Source organism: Bemisia tabaci, chromosome 10 (assembly GCF_918797505.1).
Source record: "Bemisia tabaci chromosome 10, PGI_BMITA_v3".
Taxonomy (NCBI): domain Eukaryota; kingdom Metazoa; phylum Arthropoda; class Insecta; order Hemiptera; family Aleyrodidae; genus Bemisia; species Bemisia tabaci.
The window spans coordinates 2,553,146-2,577,158 of NC_092802.1; the positions used below are offsets into that span (position 1 = coordinate 2,553,146).

General features: G+C 40.3%; 2 protein-coding genes across 2 annotated transcripts in view; one reads left to right on the forward strand and one right to left on the reverse strand.

Annotated features, from left to right (window-relative positions):
• Positions 1-24,013, reverse strand: part of SP2353 (EGF like, fibronectin type III and laminin G domains protein pikachurin) — a 458,909-nt gene that overhangs the window by 241,034 nt on the left and 193,862 nt on the right. The gene's annotated exons all lie outside the window — the stretch shown is intronic.
• On the forward strand, positions 15,688-22,400 carry LOC109037820 (uncharacterized). Its single transcript, XM_072304847.1, has 3 exons — positions 15,688-15,819; positions 20,318-20,477; positions 21,354-22,400. Exons 1-3 carry the CDS (start codon positions 15,778-15,780, stop codon positions 21,632-21,634), a joined length of 483 nt encoding a protein of 160 aa, XP_072160948.1. The 5' UTR covers positions 15,688-15,777; the 3' UTR covers positions 21,635-22,400.

Genomic DNA, 24,013 nt, shown 5'->3' on the forward strand with positions numbered 1-24,013 from the left:
AATTAATTCCTTCCTTCGTATGACAAAATCTTCTTAACACAGTGGAATGAGCAACCACTCTACAGGCTGATTGTTGAAAGTGATAGACAAAACGTTGGACAAATGAGAAACAGGAAAATAGAGAGATCCTATTGGGGGAATACAGTGGTTGCATAGATGGACACAGGAGGTAAGAGATAGACTAGGCAACTGACGACAATGCATGAGAGACCTTACATTTAGTCCATCATTTTCCCACTAAGTCCATTGCTACCACCGGCTTCCCCTAATCAGATCGCTCCATTTTCCCTTTTCTCCTTAGTCTATCGTTTTGCCTATCGATTGGATTACATTTTGCAAAAAGGAGCCACTATCTTTGGCTCTCCCATCAAAGCACATATCTGCATAGAGAAACCAATGGCATGTATGTTGTTTCTAAAATGGGCCAGAAATAGTGGTTCCTTATTGCAAAATGTAATCCAATTTCAATTATCAGCCTACAGAATGGTTGCTCATTCCCCTTTATTAAGGAGATACACCATACACAGGTTGCATTTTACTCACATGAAGTTAAAGTAATCTCTATCCGTCTATAAACAAGCTATTCTTTGCGTATGTTTTGAGTGAGCGTGTCACTTCAAGATACCACTATTCGACCACGTGGGAGCCCATGTTGCCTACACTAAAAGTTGAAGGCGAACTGACATGGCGTTAAAGTAGCCTCTTCTCAATCTTCGTCGATGGAGTTGTTGCATGTGTGAGGAATCTGCTATTTGACTTTTGATCTTTATGTAAAAGTTCGCGAGAAACACGATTGCACCACTGGTTTTCACTGAAATTAACTCCCAAGCTCAAAAAAGCTCTCAAGTTGAGGCCAAAATGGAGAGGATATCCCACGCTATCCTGAGAGTCCACCTCTTCATCGAAACAAACTCTTCATTCTCCATAAATAGATAGGGAGCAAATACATTGACAGGGTTGCCGTGTTTTCAGTTTTAGAGTCCCCAAATAAAGTGGCAGCCCTGTCAATGTATTTTCTCCCTATCTTTGCATGGAGAGTTTTTCTTGATGTAGATGTGGACTCTCAGGATAGCGTAAGATATCCCCTCCATTTTGACCTCAACTTGAGAGCTTTTTGTGAGCTTGGGAGTTGATTTCAGAGAAAACCAGTGGCACAAACGTGTTTTTCGCGAACTTTTACATAATAATCAATATTTAAATCGCAATTTCCGCACACATGCAACATCTCCATTAGAACCACCCGCTTTCACCAATTGGATCACTCCAATGTCTCTTTTTCCTCTTTGTCTATCGCTTTGTCTATCAATTCCGATTATCGTCCCGATGAAGGGTCGATCCCTAAAACCAGCTTACTTTCATAGGTAGCCTAGGCCCGGATGCCGACTTGATTGAGGACGGTCGGGAAGTCGGCCACTTTTCGACCGGGCTTCTGGTGTCGGTGTTGGTCGTGAGCGGGGCTTGATAATTATTTTCACGGGGCGAGCGAGCGGGGATTATTGATCTGATCGTGCAGGATGCTGCGGCAAGGGGCTCGGCCCGCCGCCACCGTGTGTGCTCTATGATGTATGATGATTGATGAACCTACTTTCGCCGCCTTCCCATCGATGCCGTCCCGCCGCAATGCAATCAAAAGAGTAGACGCCCGATTTACGGAAAACTAGTGGGAAAATCGTCAATTTTCTCCTTCAATTTTTTCGGACAATAAAATGGACGTATTTCTGTCAAATGGAACTAAGCGCCATAGGGTGAGGAAGGTAAAGGGGGGGGGGGGCTTGGATTGGCGGCGGAATCGGGCGTCCGGCTTATTCCGTCCTATACTCGCAATGATTTTCCATGGCGCTTAGGTCCGTTTGACAGAACGCAACTCAAAAGGAACTCAAATTGGCGCTTAGTTCCGTTCGATAGAAATACGTCCAAATGTCTGAGAATTTAAAGAAAAACTACGCATAGTCGTTGTCAAAAATACATGTTTTATCCGGGGCAATTTGGCAACTCTCGAATGTTCATACGGCGTTCTTCCTTAGCACGGCGGTATAACGCACCCTGACCGCTTCGCGGCCCAATCTCCCGAAGCGCTTCGCGCTGGTTATTTATGCATTAATCTTATTATTTTATAGTGCGATAGTAAGACGTGGGGTTACTTTCAGTAATTTTTATGGTACAAATTATGTTCTGCGCGACAGTTTGATGAGGAAACATAATCATCATGCTAAAATTCGCACCTTGTCTGTCCCTGTCGCCTATTGAAACCCCCATGACTTCCACAACAATTATCCAGGCTTCCTTCTTGTCAAAAACTCCCCTGCAGCTAGATTTTTGAAGCTTTAACTGGCTATGTCGACAAGATAAGACAAGGCAAGTTCCTATCTGCGCCGTGTAATACATCGATTTTCGATTTTTGTCAGGCTGACATGAATTTCAACTATCAGGCTGCTGATATTACTCGCTAACCATGGTTTTCCACTTTGCTAGACACCCCGAACCGGAATTCGTGTCACGATCAGTGGCGAGGCTTGAATGATCGATTATCGATATTTCTTCATTTGAAGCTACGCTAAAGAATCGATTATTAAGGTGTTCGTTGCGAACAACCTGTTCATCGATCCTTTCCATGGGTTTAAATGGCATATCAATCGATACATCGCAAAGCACGCCACGCCGCTGGTCACGATGGCCGTCTCGCAGAATCCCTCTCATGTACGTCGAAATGTCTCCCCGTCCCGTCACGGTGTTTGCAGTCGATTTCAGCGGTAGAATTTTAAATCAGCTCTCGTGCATCGCCGGAAATGGAGGATTAGGCGACCGGGGGTGGCGCTAGGGGGGGGGGGGGGGGGCGATAGCTGGAAATGAAGCGAGTTGTCATAGTAACTGCGACACGGCGTCCGACTGGACCCCGGGCCGGAATTCCCGACGAAGCGTATGCTGAGGAAAAACGCCGTATGAACCCCCGGACGTTGCCAAATTCCATTCGATAAAACATGAGTTCACTGGGAGAGATGTTAGTATTTTTCATCCACTTTTTCAGAGTATTTTATTCGGACTTAAACTAAAAATAGATAACTACAAACTATTACTATACTACTATTAAATGATTGGTAATTAACTATCTTTGCTATCTTGGCTTTAAGTTTTTAGTAAGATTAATGGTTCTAATTTCGATTTTGGCAGTTTATTTTTATTTACAGATATTTTTTTTTGCTATACTGCTATTTAGTAGATGAGTAAAATGATATACCATTGATTTTATTAAATTTGGGCTATTAAGATTTTTATTTTTGATATCTTATTTTATTCTATTTATTTTTTATTAAAATTTTAAGTTGAGTTAAAACTAATAATTTTCAAAATTATAATTAAATATCCTAGTTTGAATTTAATCCGAAAGAAGTAAACTATTACTGACTACTTAACTATTTTAATCTAAAAATTTCAATGTGAAATAACCATGACTTTCTTGCGAAATAAACGTTTTAACGGAGGAAATTCGGCAACTCTAGAGTCTAGATACGGCGTTTTTCCTTAGGACAACGGTATGCAAATCCTATGCGGATATCCGTGCCCCCCCTCCCCCCGGCGCCCTTTCACCGTCTGGCTTCGCCGAAATCCGCGTGTCGCATGGACGAGTCGACAGATTGACGCCCCCGCCGGGCTTCCTTGGTTCCTTCTCGCTTGGACCTTTCGAGTCCGTTCACGCGGACGGTTCTTTACGTCGCACAGTAAATCGACAGGGTGTCTGTTATTTTTTAACTAGCAAAATGCCCGTGACTGGAGTCACGGGTCTAGAGGCCGCTAAAATATCTACAACCCCGAAAAAATGGTGGTAGGGGAGCAAGACATGCCATACAAAAAAAATGATAAAATCGATAGAAAAATGAGTTTTGGGGAGAGGGTGATGGAGCTAGAAAAATGAGCTGCGGGTGGGGGGGGGAGGTAGAATTAATGCTGGTAAAAAAAATTAGAACTAACCTAGCAATGATGTATTAAAAAAAGAAAGAAAAAAAATGAAAAAAAAAGAAAAAAATAAGTTGAAATAAAACATCAGCTGATAGCAAACAAAGGTTACCAAGGAAACCAAGGAATGGAACTTTCATAAAAACAGTTTAGTGGAAAACAGCGTAAGTAGGGCACTTACGTTAATTACCGTTTATAAGTAAACGGTAAATGCGATTTAACCGAAAATTTATACAGTTCTTTATAAGACCAAAATGGACAAAATTGCAAAATTTGAAGAAGCTAACGTAAATCTAACGATAGTTATCGTGAACGAAAGAATTGCTGATATAGGTCGGGTAACTATTATAGGTGGGATTTTGAAAAATCATGATAATTTCCTGATTCTCCTTAATATTTTATAAAAATTTCCTGATTTTGTCATTTTGAAAATCCCTAATTTTTGATGAGGCCTTCACTATACGACACAAGCGCTACGGGTGAGAAATTGTCGGAAACAACGACGGCGCGACGACTTCTGGCACGGTACACGGAAAAAAAAAATTGCTGATTCAACAATTCAATTGCTAAAAACAGTGAGAGCAATGTTTCAACGCAGATTTTACAACAAAAAAATGCTACTTTAACCACCCCCGTGGTTAAAGTAGTTTACAATGTGGTTCAAGTAGCATTTTTTTGTCGTAAAATCTGCGTTGAAACGATGCACTCACTGTTTTTAGCAATTTAATTGTTGAATCAGCAATTTTTTTTTCCGTGTAGGCAAAAAGCAGTAAGACTTCTCCGCTCAGGAGATTTGCGTAAAAAAATTTCTGATAAAACGTCCGAATTTTCCGCGGAATGCTGGCGCGTAACACGCATCGGCGCCTACAAACCTAACAGGATACTTCAAGCATCGCGCAGTGCGTGAAGTATCCCTGTTAGGTTTGTAGGCGCCGATGCGTGTTACGCGCTGGCCGGCAGCCCGCAGTGCCGCAGCGTACCACGGCGGAACAAGCAACTATTTCCGCACTAGAGGTGTTGCACAATATCATACGAAATTGAAAGCGCTCCAACATATTAAAAGGAAGTGACACGTCAATTTCCTCGACCGGATTTTTTGCCCGCAAAATGTTTTTGAGGGTTTTTGTAGTTTTCTATCATAGACAGACAAGTTCACCTTTAATGGCCTTTAAAAGTATACAAACTACGATGAGGTCATCCACTCTTAAAAGTAGGGATTCACCTCGTGACACAGTGACTCACTTCCAAATAAAACCGAATAAGATCATTCGCTATCAGTGTCGTTCCGATGAAAGTGGCTCATAGTTGGTAGATACTGCTGAAAAAGCAGCACATTCCCAATTTAAATTATACAATTTTATCGCCCAACTTGGCAACCCTGAAGTGGTTGTACCACCAGCCAAACGCCTCCCTGACCGAGTTACAAATGTATACATTGGTAGGTCATAGGTCATTGACCCTTCAAAATGATTGGTGTTGATGCTGACACAATGGCACACTGACCAAGTTCCACACTGGTGGGTCATTGACCCTTGAAGACGATCGCTGTTGATCGCGGGAATTTCGCATTGTTAAAACAATGACATACTGACCAAGTTCTACACTCATCTATAGAGAGGTCATTCACGCCTACAGTTTCTCACTGCTTGTAACATGCCGACCGCCATAAGGTGACCAAAAACAGGGCACGGCAGGGGTATTTCTAGCGGGATGATAATTGAAATTGAACGTACTTCTGCCAAACAAAACTATGTACATTAAGACAAGAGCCATGAATTTCATGAGAATACGTACATAACAGGGCTCACGTCATAATGCACACAGTTCCAATTGATAGACAAAGAAGACAAACGGGCATTGTGGTTGAAGTTGAATTTCTACGGACGATTTGTTTTGGGCGGAAAATCCAGATTCATGACTAGAAAGAGCAATGCAATCAGTCGATCACATTTTACTTGCTACCGATACATTCGAGTTCATTCGAGGGATTTATCTCAAAATCGGTTTTTTATTTATTTTTGGCAAGGGATTTATTTTTCATTTTATTTTTTTAAGAGAGCAGTGGAGGTTAGGAGTCGTAGAGCGCGAGGGAGTGCTGTAAAGCGACTTATATGTATGTATTTTTTTCCTTTCGAGTAAGATTTTGGAACTTTTTGATGATTATTAGTCTTAGTGGACCTTGGGAATTCATCAAAGGTCTATCTTATACTTGATTAAGAATGACAGGCATCTTTTAAGAGTTTGAAGTTTTCCTCGCAAAATAAATCAAGATACTACGGCACAAAGGGAGGTTTAAAAATTCAATAACTCCTTCTTTAATATAGAATTATTTATATCCGTATTTAATGACGTATAGTATAATTTTTGAATTTTATTAGAGAAAAGTGACTCAGTTTAGGCAGAAACATTCTTGAGTATGCAATCAATAAGATTTTTTTTAAAACAACAATGAAATAGCTGAATAAAAGCAGGTTTTCGCTTGATGAAAGTGACTTTCCTATGTAGATAAGTAAATTTTCTCTTCAAACAAGCATTAATTTCTTTATTGATTCATAAGGCAATCTCCTTGGCGGCATAATTCTGCTTGAATAAAGTCACTTTTTCCTCCGATGTAATTCAAAAATCATGCGAAATGTTATTAAATACAGATACTAGGACTTGGTAGCGGATACACCAAATTGGCAACATTGTTTTTTCCCATTTAAACCTGTGGAAATGTATCGATTCTTGGAGGGGCCAGGTGCTTCGACAAGAATCGATTGTATAACATAGGTTTAAAGGGAGGGAATCCGCTGTTTGAGATCATCAAACTGGCCGGGAATCGAACTCGGGACCTCCCGATCATAGAGCAAGCGCTACAACTACTACACCACAGGAGGGCGACCTGTGGGTACGATACCTAAGGGAACGATTTTAAGCATTCTAATATAAGTTTCAAAATTTCACGCCAAACCCCATTCGCGTGACGAAAATTACTGAAATCAACTCCTAACTAAGATATTGACGGTTTTACATTATAAATGCCGTATGGGCCTTTAGATGTTGCCTATGTCCTTCAGTAAAATACGAATTTTCAGCGAAACATGTAAAAATTTTTGTCCTAATTCTTCAGGGAATTTCGTTCGCAATTTAATCTACAGTATCTTGAACGGCCAAAGATAAATATCAAGGACTAAGGAACAATAGCGCCTAACTGACGACTTTGACTAATGAACCTCAAAACGCCCCGGAACTCGGAGTTCCAAACCGAGATACGTTACTCTCGTGACGTCATAGTGAATAACAAACCTGGTCTCTTCATCGTTTACAATATATTTTTCTTCTAGGAATTTGCAGCTGCGTGATGAAAAGTTTTGTCATTGGTTGTCACATGGTTTGTCATTTACTGTGACGTCAAGAGTGTACCGGATTTGTCCGCGCGTAAAAGTGACGGTTTTGAACGGGTCGGTTCCTAAAACAGTTTTTTTGAGATTGAGAGATGATTTTAAGATTTTACAAAAGCGCAATCGTTCTTTTCGAAAAATTTGCCATTAGATTAGGTGAAAATTCCCCCATTCCAACCATTCCAACCAACCATTCCATTGGTTTTTTCCATTCTGAAATCCCCTCACGCTGCAACAGGTCCATTTCTGTGAATCTTTTCAATGAAAAAGAATTCGTTTAGAAACATCTGATCGGACATTCAGGTCAATTTTTGCAAAACTTCATTCTTGCATTTTTTGCTCGTCACGGTAACGCTGAAATATTATGAAGGTCCTTATTTGAATTTCAAAGCTCCCCTCTCCAAACTCTCACAGAAAATTCATTCGAGAAGCCTCTGGAGCGTTCCTCTGGAGCGTTTTTGTAAGTTTTTTAGCGGTCTAATGGCATGTTTTTCAACCATCTCATGTGATGTTCGCGGAATTTTACACAGGAATTCCTAATTATAAATGGCAAAAACCGTTCTTGCTGGAAATCCATTATGTGTGTACTGAGTGTATCAGCGTACGGGATTTCCGATCGAAATTTCCTGGAATCAATCGTGGAAAAGTACATACGTCAATCTCTTGAAATAACTCAGCCTTCGGATTTTTCTTTTTGGTTCGTGCGCATCGCTTTCCAAATGTAATTTTGATGTGAAAGCATGCTATGTTCATGCCTAATCAGCGAGTATGCTTCATCAGGCACCCAAGGAATATTCATGGCAAACTTAGGGAATTTGAAATTTGTGGCAGTGCTGAAATCTTCTTAAACTATTGGAGGCATACTATTTTGGGCCGAACTTTGTTCGTGTTCAAAAACCGATCATCGAAGCTTCGACTGAGCCAGTTGCGCCATCACAGAATTGAGTTTTTATAGTTCAAGCTCATGGACTAGGAACATATAATAAGATGTGTTCAAACTGATGTCAGCCACCGCGGTGGTGCATACCATGATTTCTCGCACCTCGGTCTCATCAATCAGCGAGGCGCACAATTGCACTGGTTACGACTTGAAACACAAATAAAACCAAGGGGAAAGAAACCATGTTATCGTGGAGGCTGACGTCATACGCCAACGCCGTGTACTTAGATGAGGAAGTTCCCCCTTAATATTAGATGCAGAAATTTTTCGTTTCGATGAGCGAATCTGCGCGATCGAATATCATTCACCGTTGAATGATATTCGACGATTGTGTATTTTTCTAAAATGATATCCGACTTCTCCGTTGGTCTCACCGGAGACTGTTGAAATCCATCAATTTGAAATTTCGACTTCACCTCGAGACTTGAATTCGATTTTTGAATTGATGCAACCGATGCCAGAAACTTCATCCTTCACCAGAATTTTTGTTCCGTCATTTCTCCCTGTTTTTGTGTTTTGTCAATTCAAGTCTGGTGTTTTTGCAATTTGCTGTGTTTCATTGATCCGTGTTTTCTTATTTTCTTCTTAATTTCATTTGAAAAAAAATCTGAACTCTGATTGGCTGCTGCTATCACCTATCATCGGCATCACTCAGCACTGATCAGTTCGTTTGATGAATGATATTCGATCGCGAAAATTCGCTTCAAGAATCTTAAAATTAGTAACTTTTGCTAGTCCATAAACTACATATCGACGGTGAAACTACCAAACCACGTATCTCGTTTGCGGTGTTTAAAAATCTACGCTCGCATTTTATTTTTTTAAAGTAGACAAAATCAATATCATTCCTTGAAATTTTCACAGAATTTTCTCCGCACGAAGAGGAAAAATCACAGAAATTTTCAAGACTGGACGTTAAGTAGTTTTTCATTTAAAAAATAAAGTATGACAGGAAGTCTGCGACGTCGCAAACCGAGATACGTGGTTTGGTAGTTTCACCGTCGATATAGAATCTCCCTATAGGTACTCATCCTGTGAGCAAAGTTGCAATAACTCTAACTAGAGAGCCAGGGATAAAAACAGTTCGACGGCAAGCGGGTCGATTGTTGAATGTTATCGAATGATCTTGATCGAAAAATCCCTACTTTGGCAATGCTTCTTGTCGATCAAGTTCATTGGATATCGATTCAAAAATCGAGCCGGAGGTTTCGTTAGCGCCGAGGTTCGAGACGCGCGGGACTAGTGTTAACGGGATGGACGATGGATAAAGCCTGACGCGTGGGGGGAGGGAAAGGGGGTATTTGCGGGGGTATTCAAAGACCGTATAAAGAGCGAGAGGGGGACGACGGGGCAGGGCGGAAGGGGGTTTGGACGACGGGGGAAGTTTTGGCGCGGTTGAGCGTACCGCGCTAAGCGCCAATTATCATGTTCACAATTTCCAATTAATCTCTGACCCAAGTATTTTGACGCGGGGGGGCCGACGGTCGCCACGTTGTGCTAGAAGGCTCCCGCTGACCGAACAGGAGGCTCAAAACACTAGGTTACTCAATTCATCGTCCATGGTGAGATCAGGGTGTCTACCAGTTATGAAAAACCAAAATTGGGGACTTTCGGGGACTTTTGGGGGTTTTTTTTTCAAGAGAATCGGGGACTTTTTTTCCCGAAATGGTGAGAGAAAGGGAGCTGGTTAGACCGTCAATTGGACTGCATTTTGCAATTTGGAACTATAAATTCTGGCTCTTCTGGAAAAACACTTATGTGCATAGGGAAACTAATGGCTCATACGTTGTTTTTAAACGGGGCTAGAATTTATAGTTCCAAATTGTAAAATGTAGTTCAATTAAGGTCGTATTTTATACGACTAATGGGCCTGTTGCAAACTTTTGCTGGAGCAAAAATAAGAGTTGTTACTCATAAAAAATGTTTCAAAAATCACGATGAGCGCATCGGCAGAGTCTGCATTGTACTCCTTACTTCACAATTCACATAGACATTTGCGTTTCTTCCGACCTGTAGTATCCTTTCTGAAGCGGGAAACTGTAAAAAACGCAAATTTCTTACGCAGACAGTGAAGTTAGGGGTGCATTTCAGAGTTTGTAGATGCGCTCATGATGATTTTTGAAACATAATCTATTAGAAACATCTCTTTTTTTAACTCTGGCAAAAGTCTGCAACAAACTCATTTTACAAGTCATGTTAAACCGATGAAAACATACGAAAAACCAAGCAACACCAGTTTTTGTATTCCTGGTTATACCGCGCCGCCGCGGCTGGCGGGAAAATTTGAAAATGCCGGTGTTCAGGACGATTTTTGTCATTTTTTGGGGACCTGAACAAGAAAATTTGAGACTTTCGAGGATATCGGGGACAACCTTCCAAAATCGGGGATAATCGAGGACATCTGGGGACTGGTAGACACTAGACACCCTGGATTAAGAAGAGATGAAGAGAATGGGTCGCTCCAGTCATTTTGGATGGTAGAAAGAGAGTAGAAAGAATAAAATCCTACTTTATCGTTCAGGCTAGGCTACAGGCTAATTTTTAAAATTTATAGACAAAGCGATAGACAAAGAGGACGAAGAGAAAATGAAGCGACTCTATGGGTGAATGTGGGTGGTTGCAGTGGCCAATGAAGGTGAGTAATAGACTAACGGCAATCCACGACGGATTCTGTCCAGTAGTTAGTCCATTATTATCCCCCTTAGACTATAGCAACTGCCTGTTTCAACCAACAGGATCGTTCAATTTTCCCTTCGTACTTTTGTCTATCGCTTAGTCTATCAATTTTAAGAATCGACCCATAGATTCCTTGTTTCCTAAAAAACTTAGCTCGACCATATCCAATTACCGCGGTGTGTCCCCCTTGGTCTACGAGAACCGTCCGTTTCAACCTACAAGATCGCTTCAATTTCCATTAGTCTATGGCTTTGTCTATCAATTTCAATAATCAACCCACAGAATCTCTTTCCCGAAGAACGTAGCTTCTTGCGAATCGACTCAATTCAATTTGCGCACTCCGTATAACGCATCACACAGGGAAATTTCCGAGATACCACTATTCGAGCTCCGGTGTGTTGCGGAGTATCATCGCTATTTGAAGGCGTTTTGAAAAACGGAGGAAAGAAGCATTGGAGTACTTATTCGGCGTTCTCCCTTATCACGACAGCGTTCTGCGATTGCGTCGCGGTTGCGTTACGAGGGAGAGAGACTGAGCGCTCTTGAATTGGAAAATTTTACTTCGGCAATTTTTGCAGTTAGGAACCCGCTTTTACAAATTTCCCGCGTCTTAGGAAGAATTTAAGGAGTGGGAAAAAAGTTGTTTGCATGCAAACCGTTCGGTGCGTTTGGCAACGGTGTCGCGACGTGTTAGCTCGGCTGCGTTACTTTGGGGTGCTTTTTTAACCATTGGAGAGCTCCGATGGCGACAGGCCCCTTTAAATTGATCCGTTTTTTACTGATTTATTCGATTTCCTCCGTAGTTTTCCAGTTTGTTATCCCTCGTTTATGGATGAGTCCCGGAATCCTATTTCAGAGTCTCGACGGTTTATGCGTACCCCCGACGCACAGGATCGAGTTGAGAAGAGGAATCGGACATGACATTCTTAACAAAAACTGCAAATTTTAATGTTTCGATCATCACTCTTTTAAATGGACCGCGTTAAACAGAAAGGATGGTGCCACTGGTTTTCTCTGAAATCAACTCCCAAGAGCAAAAAAGCTCTCAAAGTGAGGCCAAAATGGAGGGGAAATCCCACGCTATCCTGAGAGTCCACCTCTACATCAAGACAAACTCTCCATGCAAAGATAGGGAGCAAATACATTAGCAGGGCTGCCGTGTTTTCAGTTTTGGAGTCCCCAAAGAAAGTTGCAGCCCTGTCAATGTATTTGCTCCCTATCTTTGCATGGAGAGTTTGTTTTGATGTAGAGGTGGATTCTCAGAGTAGGGCGGGATATCCCGTCCATTTTGGCCTCACTTTGAGAGCTTTTTTTGAGCTTGGGAGATGATTTCAGAGAAAACCAGTGGCACCATCGTGTTTCTCGCGAACTTTTACATAAGAATCAATGGTCAAATCGCAAATCCCTCACACATACAACATCTCCATTGACTCGATCCACTGTGCGGCGGCGTGCTGCTGGCGCGTAACACCCATCGGCGCCTACAAACCTAACAGGATACTTCACGCATTGCGCAATGCGTGAGGTATCCCAGTTAGGTTTGTAGGCGCCAATGCGTGTTACGCGCTGGCCAGCAGCCCGCAGTGCCGCAGCGTGCCACGGCGCGCGACCAATGTAATAACGCCTGGATGCAACTATCGTACTCTGCGATATATCGTGAATTGCGATACATCGATTGTTATGCCGTATAAACCTATGGTAAAGAATCCATTGTTAAGGTGTTCGCTGTGAACTCCCTGTTTATCGATCCTTTACCATAGGCTTAAATGGCAGAACAATCGATACATCGTAATTCACGCCACGCCACTGCTATGGATGTCCGTAGTGCATAGCACAAAATTGAAGGCGTTTCGAATTTCCTGTGAAGCTTGAAACTGCCAGTACGCGCGGAAATATTGCTCCAACGAACAAGGGGCGTGAAGAAGTGACTCACAAACCCCCCAAAAAAATTTTTAAGCGTTTTACCTGCTACAATGAATGTAAGAATAAACTTCTGCATTATTTGCATGTCCACTTAACACTGATTAAATTGTAGTCGGATGGAGTCACTAACTTGTGTATTACCTTTCACTTAATTTCGACTAAAAACACGAAACCACGCGATCAAATACAGGCGCCTTTTAAATTATAATTAAATTATTATCTGTTGAATATTGGGAGGGTCACGCGTTGATTAGTTTAATGGAATTGGCTTCTACATTTGGTCAATTACCCGACTACCTGACTATGGTCTTTGATCTTCATGACTTCTCTGCACGCAGAGACATCTTCGATGTTTCACGGATTCAAGACAAAATAATTACTTTGGAGGAGTCAGCGGATTCTGACAGCTAGTACAACCCATTTCTGTGATAAGGTCCCTTTTAAAAATGTAATTCATGTAAAATCACGTCCAATACACAGGGCGTCCCAAAGTTTAACGCGAATATTTTCACAGATTTTTGGGATCGAGATAAGAATTTATTTTTCTAGGGCTTTTTCCCGGAAAAATGTCCTTTTTAGTGATACATCCCCAAAAATTTCAGCCAAAATGAAGTTACTTTCAGGGTTGCTATAATTATCCCATCCTCAAATTCCCTGAATTTTCCCTGACTTTTTTATGGCTTTTCACTTACTCTGAAAATTTCGAATTCTCGGACTTTCCCCGACTTTCAAATGAAATTTCCACCTTTTTCTTCAGAAAATACACCGGTTTTTGCCAAACTTTGGAATAAATGTATTTGTTCCTAGATCGAACTATGGAAAGAGGAATTCAGTGACGAGTTACAAAAATACAAGTCTTAAAAATAACCAGAGCGAAAAACGATGGGAAAGTTCAAAGATATGTTTCGGTGATGTGTCAGAAATTTCCTGACTTTTCCCACAAACTCCCGGACGTCGAAAATTCCCTGACTATCACTGATTTTCCCAGTTTTTTAGACTACCTACAACCCTTACTTTCGATACTTTTCGTTGAAAAAATCGTGTTTTACGTGAAATTTTGATGAAGAAACCATGATGCACCGTAATGCTTAAATTCGCAACTTGTCCAGTCTACCAGGAAAAATGCAGTATGAACATTCGGGAGTTGCCAAATTGCCCCGGACAAAAAGAGTATTTTTCCTGGAAATTTTCAAATACTTCAGATTAAATTACTAACAAAATTGTTTGAAAAGTTTGAAGAAAAGTATTCACAACTGGACCGCTTTAAGCAGAGAGGAACAAAGCTACTACCAAATTTAATCGGGCAATTTTATTTTTTACATGAAAATGGTTGTGCAGATTTTTGTGCAAATCTCAGTGAAATTTTTGCAGTGCATGAAGTAAATTCCTTAACATTTTCGATGGAATCCACCCGAACGTTCACTAGTAAAAAATTAAATGGCCTCCTTAAATTTGACAATAGCTGATTTGGCTTGGTTCTTTTCTGCTAAACGCGGTCCAATTATCCCGATAAATTCGGTTTTAATCGAAGGAAATATGGCAACATCTGAAGGCTCTTACGGCGATCTTCCTTTAGCACGGCAGTACTGTCATGCTAAGGAAGATCGCCGTATGAACCTTCAGGCGTTGCCAAATTCCCTTTGATAAATCACGAATTTTCGGGAAAATCTGTAAATATTTTTCTCTCAATTTTCCGGATAATTTTGTTCGCGATTTTACCTAAAGTTCTGAAAAAATTTCAATGAAAAATACTCATAACTTTCTTCAAAAATAGACATTTTATCGAAGGAAATTTGGCAACTATCGAATATTCATACGGCGTTTTTCCTTAGCACGGCAGTATACCCTTCGTTTCACCAAAAAACACAGTTCCGTGCGAGTGCAAGTCCAATCCAATTTGCGGAGTCCATATCACATGAGCAATTTTCCGCGATACCACTATTCGACCTCCGGTGTGTTGCGGAGTATCGTCGTCATTTGAAGGCGTTTTGAAAACCGGATGAAAGGAACATTCAAATATTTATTTCAGCGTTCTCTTTTATCACAAGGCGCACGAAACATGGAACATGGTGCCACAGTAAGCAGATCTATCGACAACCAGCCCGGTCTGGCAACGGTGGTGTCCGGAAACAATCGAACAAGTCAATTACTAGAGCCGAGGTTACGGGCCTGCTCTGATCCCCTAGCAACTCATTCAATGGCTTGTTGGCGGAGCGTCGCCGTGCAAGACGGGATATTAACCTAATTTTGTCCGCGGCGGAATTGTAAAGGGGCGGGGCGACTGGGGTTGGCCATGATGCAGAAACGGCCACACCAGAAACTTGACTTCGATTCGAAGACCGCTCGTTTGGACCGAGTGCCATGATTATCGATTATTCATTTCGGACGATACAAGAGGTTCATTACTCCAGATTTCTCTCCTCAACGAAGGAGTCCTCCATAAGGTAGTGCGAGGTAGTGTAAAGGTAGTGTGTAGGTTGTATGAACAATCTTCTTGGTAAACGAAAATTGGCATCCATCCTGATATGCTCATCATCGATTGCAGGGAAATAGGCATGGACGGAAGTTTCCGCTCCATTTCCGTTACCAAGCATTGATATCAGGAAAAAAAAGTGTCGTGGAAAAAAAAATCTTCGATTTCATTGCACCTTATTCCATCTGACGATAATGACTAATGACAACCATACGCGTGATTTTTCGATCAGCCGTCATCGATACGATCAAAAAATGCTGAAAAAATTTCAAAATGCGCAAAATGTGGAATCCAACGTAATTCGAAGCACATTTAAATACAGGAGCTTCTGGGAAAATCAGGGCAGACAGGTGTTTGACCTAAGTGAGACTTGAGTAAGTCGACGGGTTCAGTTCAGTTCTGTTTACGCGAGTGTTCTAGCCGCAAAGATCATGGACCTCCGTATCATTCTGGTTATGGCAATATGTATTCAAGTAAGTTAACTCATTAATATTCATGCAAAAATACTGCCATGCTATGCTGCCGTGCTAAAGAAAAATGCTGTATGAACCTTTAGGCGGTGCCAAAATGATAAAACACGACTTTCCCAGTAAACTTATGAAGATTTTTCTTCCAATTTTTCAGATAATTTTGTTCGCAATTTCACCCGAAATTCTTGAAAATTTCGGGGGAAAATATTCATACATTTCCTCAGAACGAAACATTTTGGTGAAAAAAATTAGGTGACTCCCGAATGTTCATACAGCGTTTTTCCTCAGCGCGGCAGTATGGAGAAACGCCGTATGAGCCTTCAGAAAGTGAAAAATTGTATTTGATAACGTGTGACTTTTGAGACTTTTCAAGAGAATCTTACAGTATTTTTCTACGAATTTTATGAAGACGTGTATTCGTGATCAGATATAAATCAGCTGAAACTTTCATGGGAAAGTGCTCATACCTTTCTTTCAGAATTAAGATTTTTTTGGAGGTTTGATAACTCTCAAATGTTTATGACTTTTTTCCTTAGAACGGCAGAATATGTAAGTAAAGTATGTGAATTATTTATGGAAATGTTTAAAACTGCATGAAAAATGTGATTAGCTTCTCTACGATTCATCCAAAAAAAAACCTTTCTTGAATTCCAAAATTCCTGCCTTTTACATGGCTTTCCAGCGTTTTGAACATGAAATTCCCGGACTTTTTCATGTTTATTTGAGCAAACTCCCCAAACGTGCCACAAAAATGTTTGTGGAATTCCTCTCGCATTTTTGTGCGTGAGGTTTCTTGCAATTCGAGCTTGGCTGACAAAAGGGCATAACTACAATTTATTTGAGATGAGCCCGAGAGAGCATTGAGTTATACGGACAACAGGGCTCATCGTCGGGTGTGGTTACGCCCTTCTGTCAGGAAGGCGACGAATTGAGTAAATCTTACGAACCGTGAGCTTGAAGGAAGAAGTTCGAATTTCCGACTATGATTAGCAAAGCGCGAAGTTGCAGAGGAAAATATTTCGACGGTGAAACTACAAAACCACGCACCTCGGGTTGTGACGTTTCATACTTCCTGCCGTATTTTACTATTTAAAAAGAGAACTATTTACAGGGTTTTATTTTTTTTTCTTTTAAAGTGCATGGAGAAAAAAACTTCATGTGTGGGGCCCGAAGTTGCGGTCATATGGATCTCTGAAGTTTTCGGATCACGCATCCGAAAACTTGAGGTCGAGTTGCCGAAGTCCGGGTCAGGCATCTGAAGTACTTCGATATATACCGAAGGGTTCGGGTCAGACATCTGAAGTACTTCGATATTTACCGAGGGGTTCGGGTCACACATCTGAAGTACTCCGGTGCATACCGAAGTGCCTCGATGTCTGACCCGAACTTCGGTAGCTGGACCTCAAGTTTTCGGATGCGTTATCAGAAAACTTCAGAAATCCATTAGACCTCAACTTCAGGTCCCACGCACGAAGTTAATTTCTCCGTGTGCCATGATTTTTCTTCTCTACGCGATAAAAATTCCATGAAAACTTAAGGAATGGTGTTGGTTTGTTCATTTGTAAAACAATAAAATACGACGGAGATTTTTAACCACCGCAAAAAAGACACGTGATTTGGGAGTTTAATTGTCGAATTGTATGTTTGAGCCGGGAAAAAGTTAAAGGTTCCGCAACGAATACCTCTGACTTTTGCGAGTTTTTTGATAATTTTCAAGAGATTGAACCACATAATATTTTACTTCAATGCCAGAGACCAGATATCCAGATCTATCATCTACCAGCTATCCGTATCTATCCCCGCTAGATGCAAAGTTTAAATTTTCTATGTTACTCGGGTAAAAAAACAAAAAGCATCATCGGTTGATGTTACTATGCTTCAAAAAAATAAACCGGGCTCAACGAATATTGTTTTTTTAACCGAGGGAAGTCAAAATAATAACATTTTTCAATAATAAACAAGTTGGTTTTTGCAATCGCTAGCGATAGCAATATTCGTCATGGGAACTTTTGCTTCTGGGATATGAAAATTTTAAGGTACAGTTCGTTTGTAGTATCTTCAGAATTGAAGGGGCTATGTAATTTTGTGTCGACATCTCTTTTTTAACATTTTTAATTTTTTTTCTTTGCATACAAGAAAGCTGTTATTTACCAATTATTTATTTTCGTTGGATTATGTATGGTTTTTGGAAGTTAACGCATTTAACTTTCAGTTTCGTTTTTTCGGCGTAAAGTATGATATTTTTACTCTACGCATATGCCCGAATACGCATCATAACGACGGTGAAACTACCAAACCACGTATCTCGTTTGCGGTGTTTAAAAATCTCCGCTCACATTTTATTTTTTTGAAGTAGACCAAATCAATATCATTCCTTGAAATTTTCACAGAATTTTCTCCGCACGAAGAGGAAAAATCACGGAAATTTTCAAGACTGGACGTTAAGTAGCTTTTCATTTAAAAAATAAAGTATGACAGGAAGTCTGCGACGTCGCAAACCGAGATACGTGGTTTGGTAGTTTCACCGTCGATAAGTGACCTATGTGCTTCCTAAGTTGCCATTTTTTTCATTCAAATAGATGTAACCGAAATGTTAGATGTGTACTACCTATACTACTTTCATGTCATTGCTTTAATTATTTATTTACTTTTTGCGTAGGTATAAATTGTTATTTTTTGCTGAATTTTGGAGAAAATATTGCTTTAAGAACGTGGAATGTAAATTAATTTTATTGAAAAAAGAAAATACCATCATTAATTTGGGCGAACAGAGAAAATATACATCAATATTTGGGTCAACATCTCCCTGATTATATAAAGGATGAATATATTAGTATTTCTGTATCAAAAAACTTATCTTTTGTCTTCAGAGATACGATGATTCTAGTCCCAGTCAATTTGTTTTATTGAAAAAACAAAAAAAACAAAAATAAATAATAAAAAAAAAAAAAAAAACAACTGAAATGTTAGACATACTATTTTCATGTCTTTCTATTTGTATCAATAGGTACTTTTTGCTTAACTTACGAACGTTGAATGCAAATTAACTTTATTGAAAAAAGAAAATAACGTCATTAATTTGGGGGAACATGTGGCTGATTATATGAAGAAGGTATATTCCAGTATTTTTGTTTAACATATTAACTCACGAGAAAATGTTCGTACATTTATCATCTACTATTAATTATTTTTTGATGATTAGTCTAAAACATTCAATACAACCATTAAAAAGTAACACCCATCGTCGGGTATCGAACTCCCGATCGCCTATTGCCCGCACCGAATCAAAAATACGAGGCGGTTTAGTCAACTAGGCTATGAAGGATCCACGTGAGTGAGAGTAAAAATAGCATACAAAAGACTCAAGCAATGGGCGGGACTTATCACAAGAGACTGCTTTTGGGAAAATATGAAGCGCATTGCTGTATTGCTGTAGGAGCCATGGTTCGCACTGTTTTAATGCGTCTCGAGGTCCATCCCAGCACGCATTCCGATCGCGGCAGTTGAGCTAAGGCAATATTTGCGTATCCATGAATTAAATCAATCAATCGAGCTCTGATTTTGACTTCTTTATCCGTAACGAGTCCTCCAGAACAATGTTCCACCTTGTACGATGGTTATTATTTCTTTACTTCTATTTTTCAAATTTGAGGTGGGATAATGGCGGCTTCTCAAGAACACCGAGGTAGGCGATCTTTTGCACCAACGAACAGAAAACTGATGGCGAAAAATAACCAATCAGAACCTCCCAAAAAAAAGAATTTGCCTAAAAACGGAACTTCGTGGTTCTGCGCAGATTTACCAGTCAGACACGACATCTCGAGGTGGAAAAAAACTCGCTGAAAGCGAATTTTAGCAATCAACACAACTTGACGTAGAGACATGATTGGCTAAAAAATACAACGGTTTTTGATACATCGGAAAATCAACCAAAAATCGGAGACTGGGCGAAACGCTCAAGGTCGCAGAGGTATAGGGAATCCCATAGCGAAAGCAACGGAACGATTCTAATATCATGGGGAACTCCGTTCCCATGACAAAAAGTAGACCTTCCAACGCTCACTGGAAAAAAAAGTCGCTTGGATCTAGAGTCCAGACTCTTAAAAACCTTGACAAGAAAAATACTCTTGATTCTATCAGACTTTTTGCTTGAATCAAAAGGAAATATGCCTAAATCAAGGAGCTTGGCTCTTCAATTCAAGAAAAAGTCGGATTGAATCAAGAGTATTTTTTCTTGTAAATGTTATTTATCAGACTCTAGATCCAATCGACTTTTTTCTCCAGTGGTTCCGAGCTCTGAGGACAGTACACATTTTTCATTCGCAGATAATCTCACCAGAATTTATCGTTTTGACTCCATCTGAACTAAATACCGTAATTCCTCAAGACAGGGACATAAGAAGACCTATTCTTTGACCCTTCTTTTTCAATTCTTTTATATCGGGCGACTTATACGACCGTCACGAAAAAATTAAATGCAACATAACTATTATGTTCGCAGGGGCTTCTGGGAGCGTCTCGTTACGACGCCGAGTGGGTGAAGAAGGAAGGAGGCTTGACGACCGAACAAAAGGAGAAGATCTCGAAACTCCTTCAGGAGATGAGAGACCGTGGAGAAGAGTTCAAGAAGCAGATGAAGAACTGTAATGATGAACACCCAGGTTCGAAATTTTAACGATCACGCGTTCGATGCTTTGATGTCCTACGAGGTCCACTGGAAAAAAAAACACATTGGATCTAGAGTCCAGACTCTTGAAAACATCGACGAGAAAAAGTACTCTTGATTCAATCAGAATCTAGCTTAAATCAAGAACCAAGCCTTTTAATTTAAGCGGATTTCCTTTTGATTCAAGCAAAAATCCGATTGAATCAAGAGTATATTTTCTTGTTAATGTTTCCAAGAGTCTGGACTCTAGATCCAATGTGTTTTTTTTCCCTCAGTGTCTGTTAGAGAAGAAACCGGAGTTTGGTGATAACTAGCCCATCATGCGTTCGTATTAAGTTTCCTTGGACTTTCTTGATGGCTGAAAATATACTTAAGAACGCTACATTCACAAATTTAAAACATCTTAATTAACTTTGTTGGTACGTGGTTTGAAGTAAGGCAACCTCATGGGTGTTCTGCGATTTTCACGTTTGACCAAACTTGTCGCTCTTTTTTCGGTCTTGCACTACCTTTTTCAACCCGCACGGATGGTTGGAGTTTTGTCTCCATATCGTAGCCGTACACCCAAGTTGAGATAAACGTCAAACCCACTCGCGAAATCAAATGAAGATGATTCGACGATTTTTCCCTGACATTTTTGTCATTTTCCCTAACATTTCTAGGTTTTCCGTGACTTTTAAAAATGTCCTGACATTTCTCTGATTTCCCAGACACATTGCCTGATAGTTACAAAGATATTGTTGGGAATAGTTTCAAAGCAAAATATTGTTTGACTGTGGCAATCCTGCAATGCTTTTTGCACAATATCTAGAAGTCCATTTTAAATATTCGTGCAATAATTTTTTTTAATTATCCTTTGCTTTGCCGGAAGGTTCGGACAAATTCGCGGAGGTGCTGAACGATTCGATCATGAAGAAGGTGGAGGAGCTCGTGGAGAAGACCGACAAGATCCTGACCGACCAAAACATCAAAACCCCGATCGGGAAATACCGCAAAACCTCCGAGGAGATCAAGCGTTTCACCAGTCAATTCCTGTCCGATTTCGAAAAGGATCTCAAAGAGAAAGTGTCCGATTTTCCGGGTCGCTTACTACATGGTATAGGTACCATGCGACCCGGTACCCGACTACATGGAGAGTTTGTCTTGATGTAGAGGTGAACTCTCAGGATAGCGTGGAATATCCCTTCATTTTGGCCTCAACTCGAGAGCTTTTTTTGAGCTTGGGAGTTGATTTCAGAGAAAACCAGTAGCACCATCGTGTTTCTCTCGAACTTTTACAAGAGAACCAGTAGTCAAATCGCAAATTCCTCACGCCTGCAACATCTCCATTGCGAGCTAAAATATACACCTCTCCCGGAAATTTTGACATTGCTACACAAACACAAAGGCAACAAGAAGGAGTATAACTGTTGTTTCATGTAGGATGTTGAATCTTACATGAAACAACAAGGTGAAAGTTTCTATCAAGGCCAGGATGCTAGTGAAGAGTCATTTCTTGCCCCTCAGATGAACACTTGATCGAACTTTACTGACAACCTCGGAAAAAATTGGTCTTTACACCCGTACTTGAAAAAGCTTCCTTACTGTTATCGATGAATAAATGTGATGGGGTTGAGCATAAGAGCCCTTACGGTGGAGACTCAAACTCTTCAGTAAAGAGGGGATCCTGATTTCAAGTCATAAACATCGATGTTTAACCCCGTCGAAAATTAATCCCCTAAACATTGCAGTTTAGTTATGTCACTTTAATTTAATTTGTTTCCATCTTTAGGTCCGCTTGGTCTGACTCCATCAAATTTGACTTAGTGCTAAACAAAGTATTTTTTAAAGAAAAGTATACATACAACAACAAAGCTATCCTCATTATTCATGTCATCCGTAACATTAAAAAAAGTCTTAATAAATACGTACAGCATTACCAAGTTTGTTCCTATCAATATTATTTTGTTCTTAACTTGAATACTAAAAAATAACTTTCAACGCAGAGACAGCTAGAAATGGGCCTGTTGCAAACTTTTGCTAGAGCAAAACTAAGAGTTGTTTCCTACAGATAATGCCTCAAAAATCACGATGAGCGCATCGGCAAAGTCTGAAATGCACTCATAACTTCACAATCTGCGTAAGAAATTTGCGGTTTTTTGAGCTTCCCGCTTCGAAAACGATACTACGGTACAGGTGAACATTTTGTTAGAGGAGTCGTTCCATTGGCGACAATACTCATCATGGCCGACGCCAGTCCGCCAAAACACGTGTGATGGGACGAGATAACACCTGAACAGGATTAAACCGTATAACAATCGGCGTGTTTACGTTCATATTTTCCTCGCCCGCCTTAATTGACCTTGAACTCTCCTCGAATTACGCGAGGAACTGCGCAAGCGTCGGCCATGATGAATATTGCCGACGATGGAGCGACTCCTCTAACAAAATGTTCACCTGTGCAGTAGTATCGTTTTTGAAGCGGGAAGCTCAAAATAACGCAAATTTCTTACGCAGATTGTGAAGTTATGAGTGCATTTCAGACTTTGCCGATGCGCTCATCGTGATTTTTGAGGCATTATCTATAGGAAACAACTCTTCATTCTGCTCTAGCAAAAGTTTGCAACAGGCCCATTCTTGATGGCGTTGCCACCTAAATTATTATGCCTATGTATTATCAGTAATAAATTTAGCTGCCTAACGTCGTTACATTACGTAAACTAGTGAGTTATTCCTCACTTAACAGGGAAAATCTAAGATTTGAATTTTTAAACTGTACTTTAGCTTGATAGTTAAAATATACATTTCTTCGATATCAGGTGGAGTTAGAAATAATGAGTAATCAATAGAGCAAAATGTTTACATCTAGATAACTGTAATTCCGGAAAACTGTTCGGTCCGCTGAACCGAACTATAAGAATTTGTCATAGTTCGGTTGCACAAACCAAAGAATTTGGTTGAACAGACTGAATAATTCGGTTGTGTGTACCGAAAAAAACCTGGATCCATATCTTCCTAACTAGTTCGGATTTACCGACCTTTTTTTACAGTGAGACCCCTATTTATGAATAAGATCATTTTTCGTGATTTTCAACATTTGACGGAAAATATGCACATTAATGACGTAAATTTGGCAACGACGTGACGTAATCTACTTACACACGCTACGACGATGGCGCGCCACGCGAATCGCGATCGCATTACCGCTCAGGGGTGCCTTGCTTCAAGATCAAACAGAGAATTCACAGTTCCGATGTTTCGTGAGGAATTATTTCTTAAAAATCGACAACCATGCGTATTATTTCTTCCCTCAAAATCACATTCTCCAGAGACGAAAGCAAGTGCTCCATGCACTGCTAAACATTTTGGAGTAAAATTATGTGCCCGAGTCTATATGTCGAAGGCAAACAGTCAAATCAGGAATTTTGTCAAATGCCTGGGCGAATAGTCAAATTTTCTTACTTAGATTGAAATTTTGTTTTTGCACCCTAATTTTAGAAAAAAATAATTCGTTACTCCTGTAAGGAAGAATTCTCGGTAAAAATATGCAGC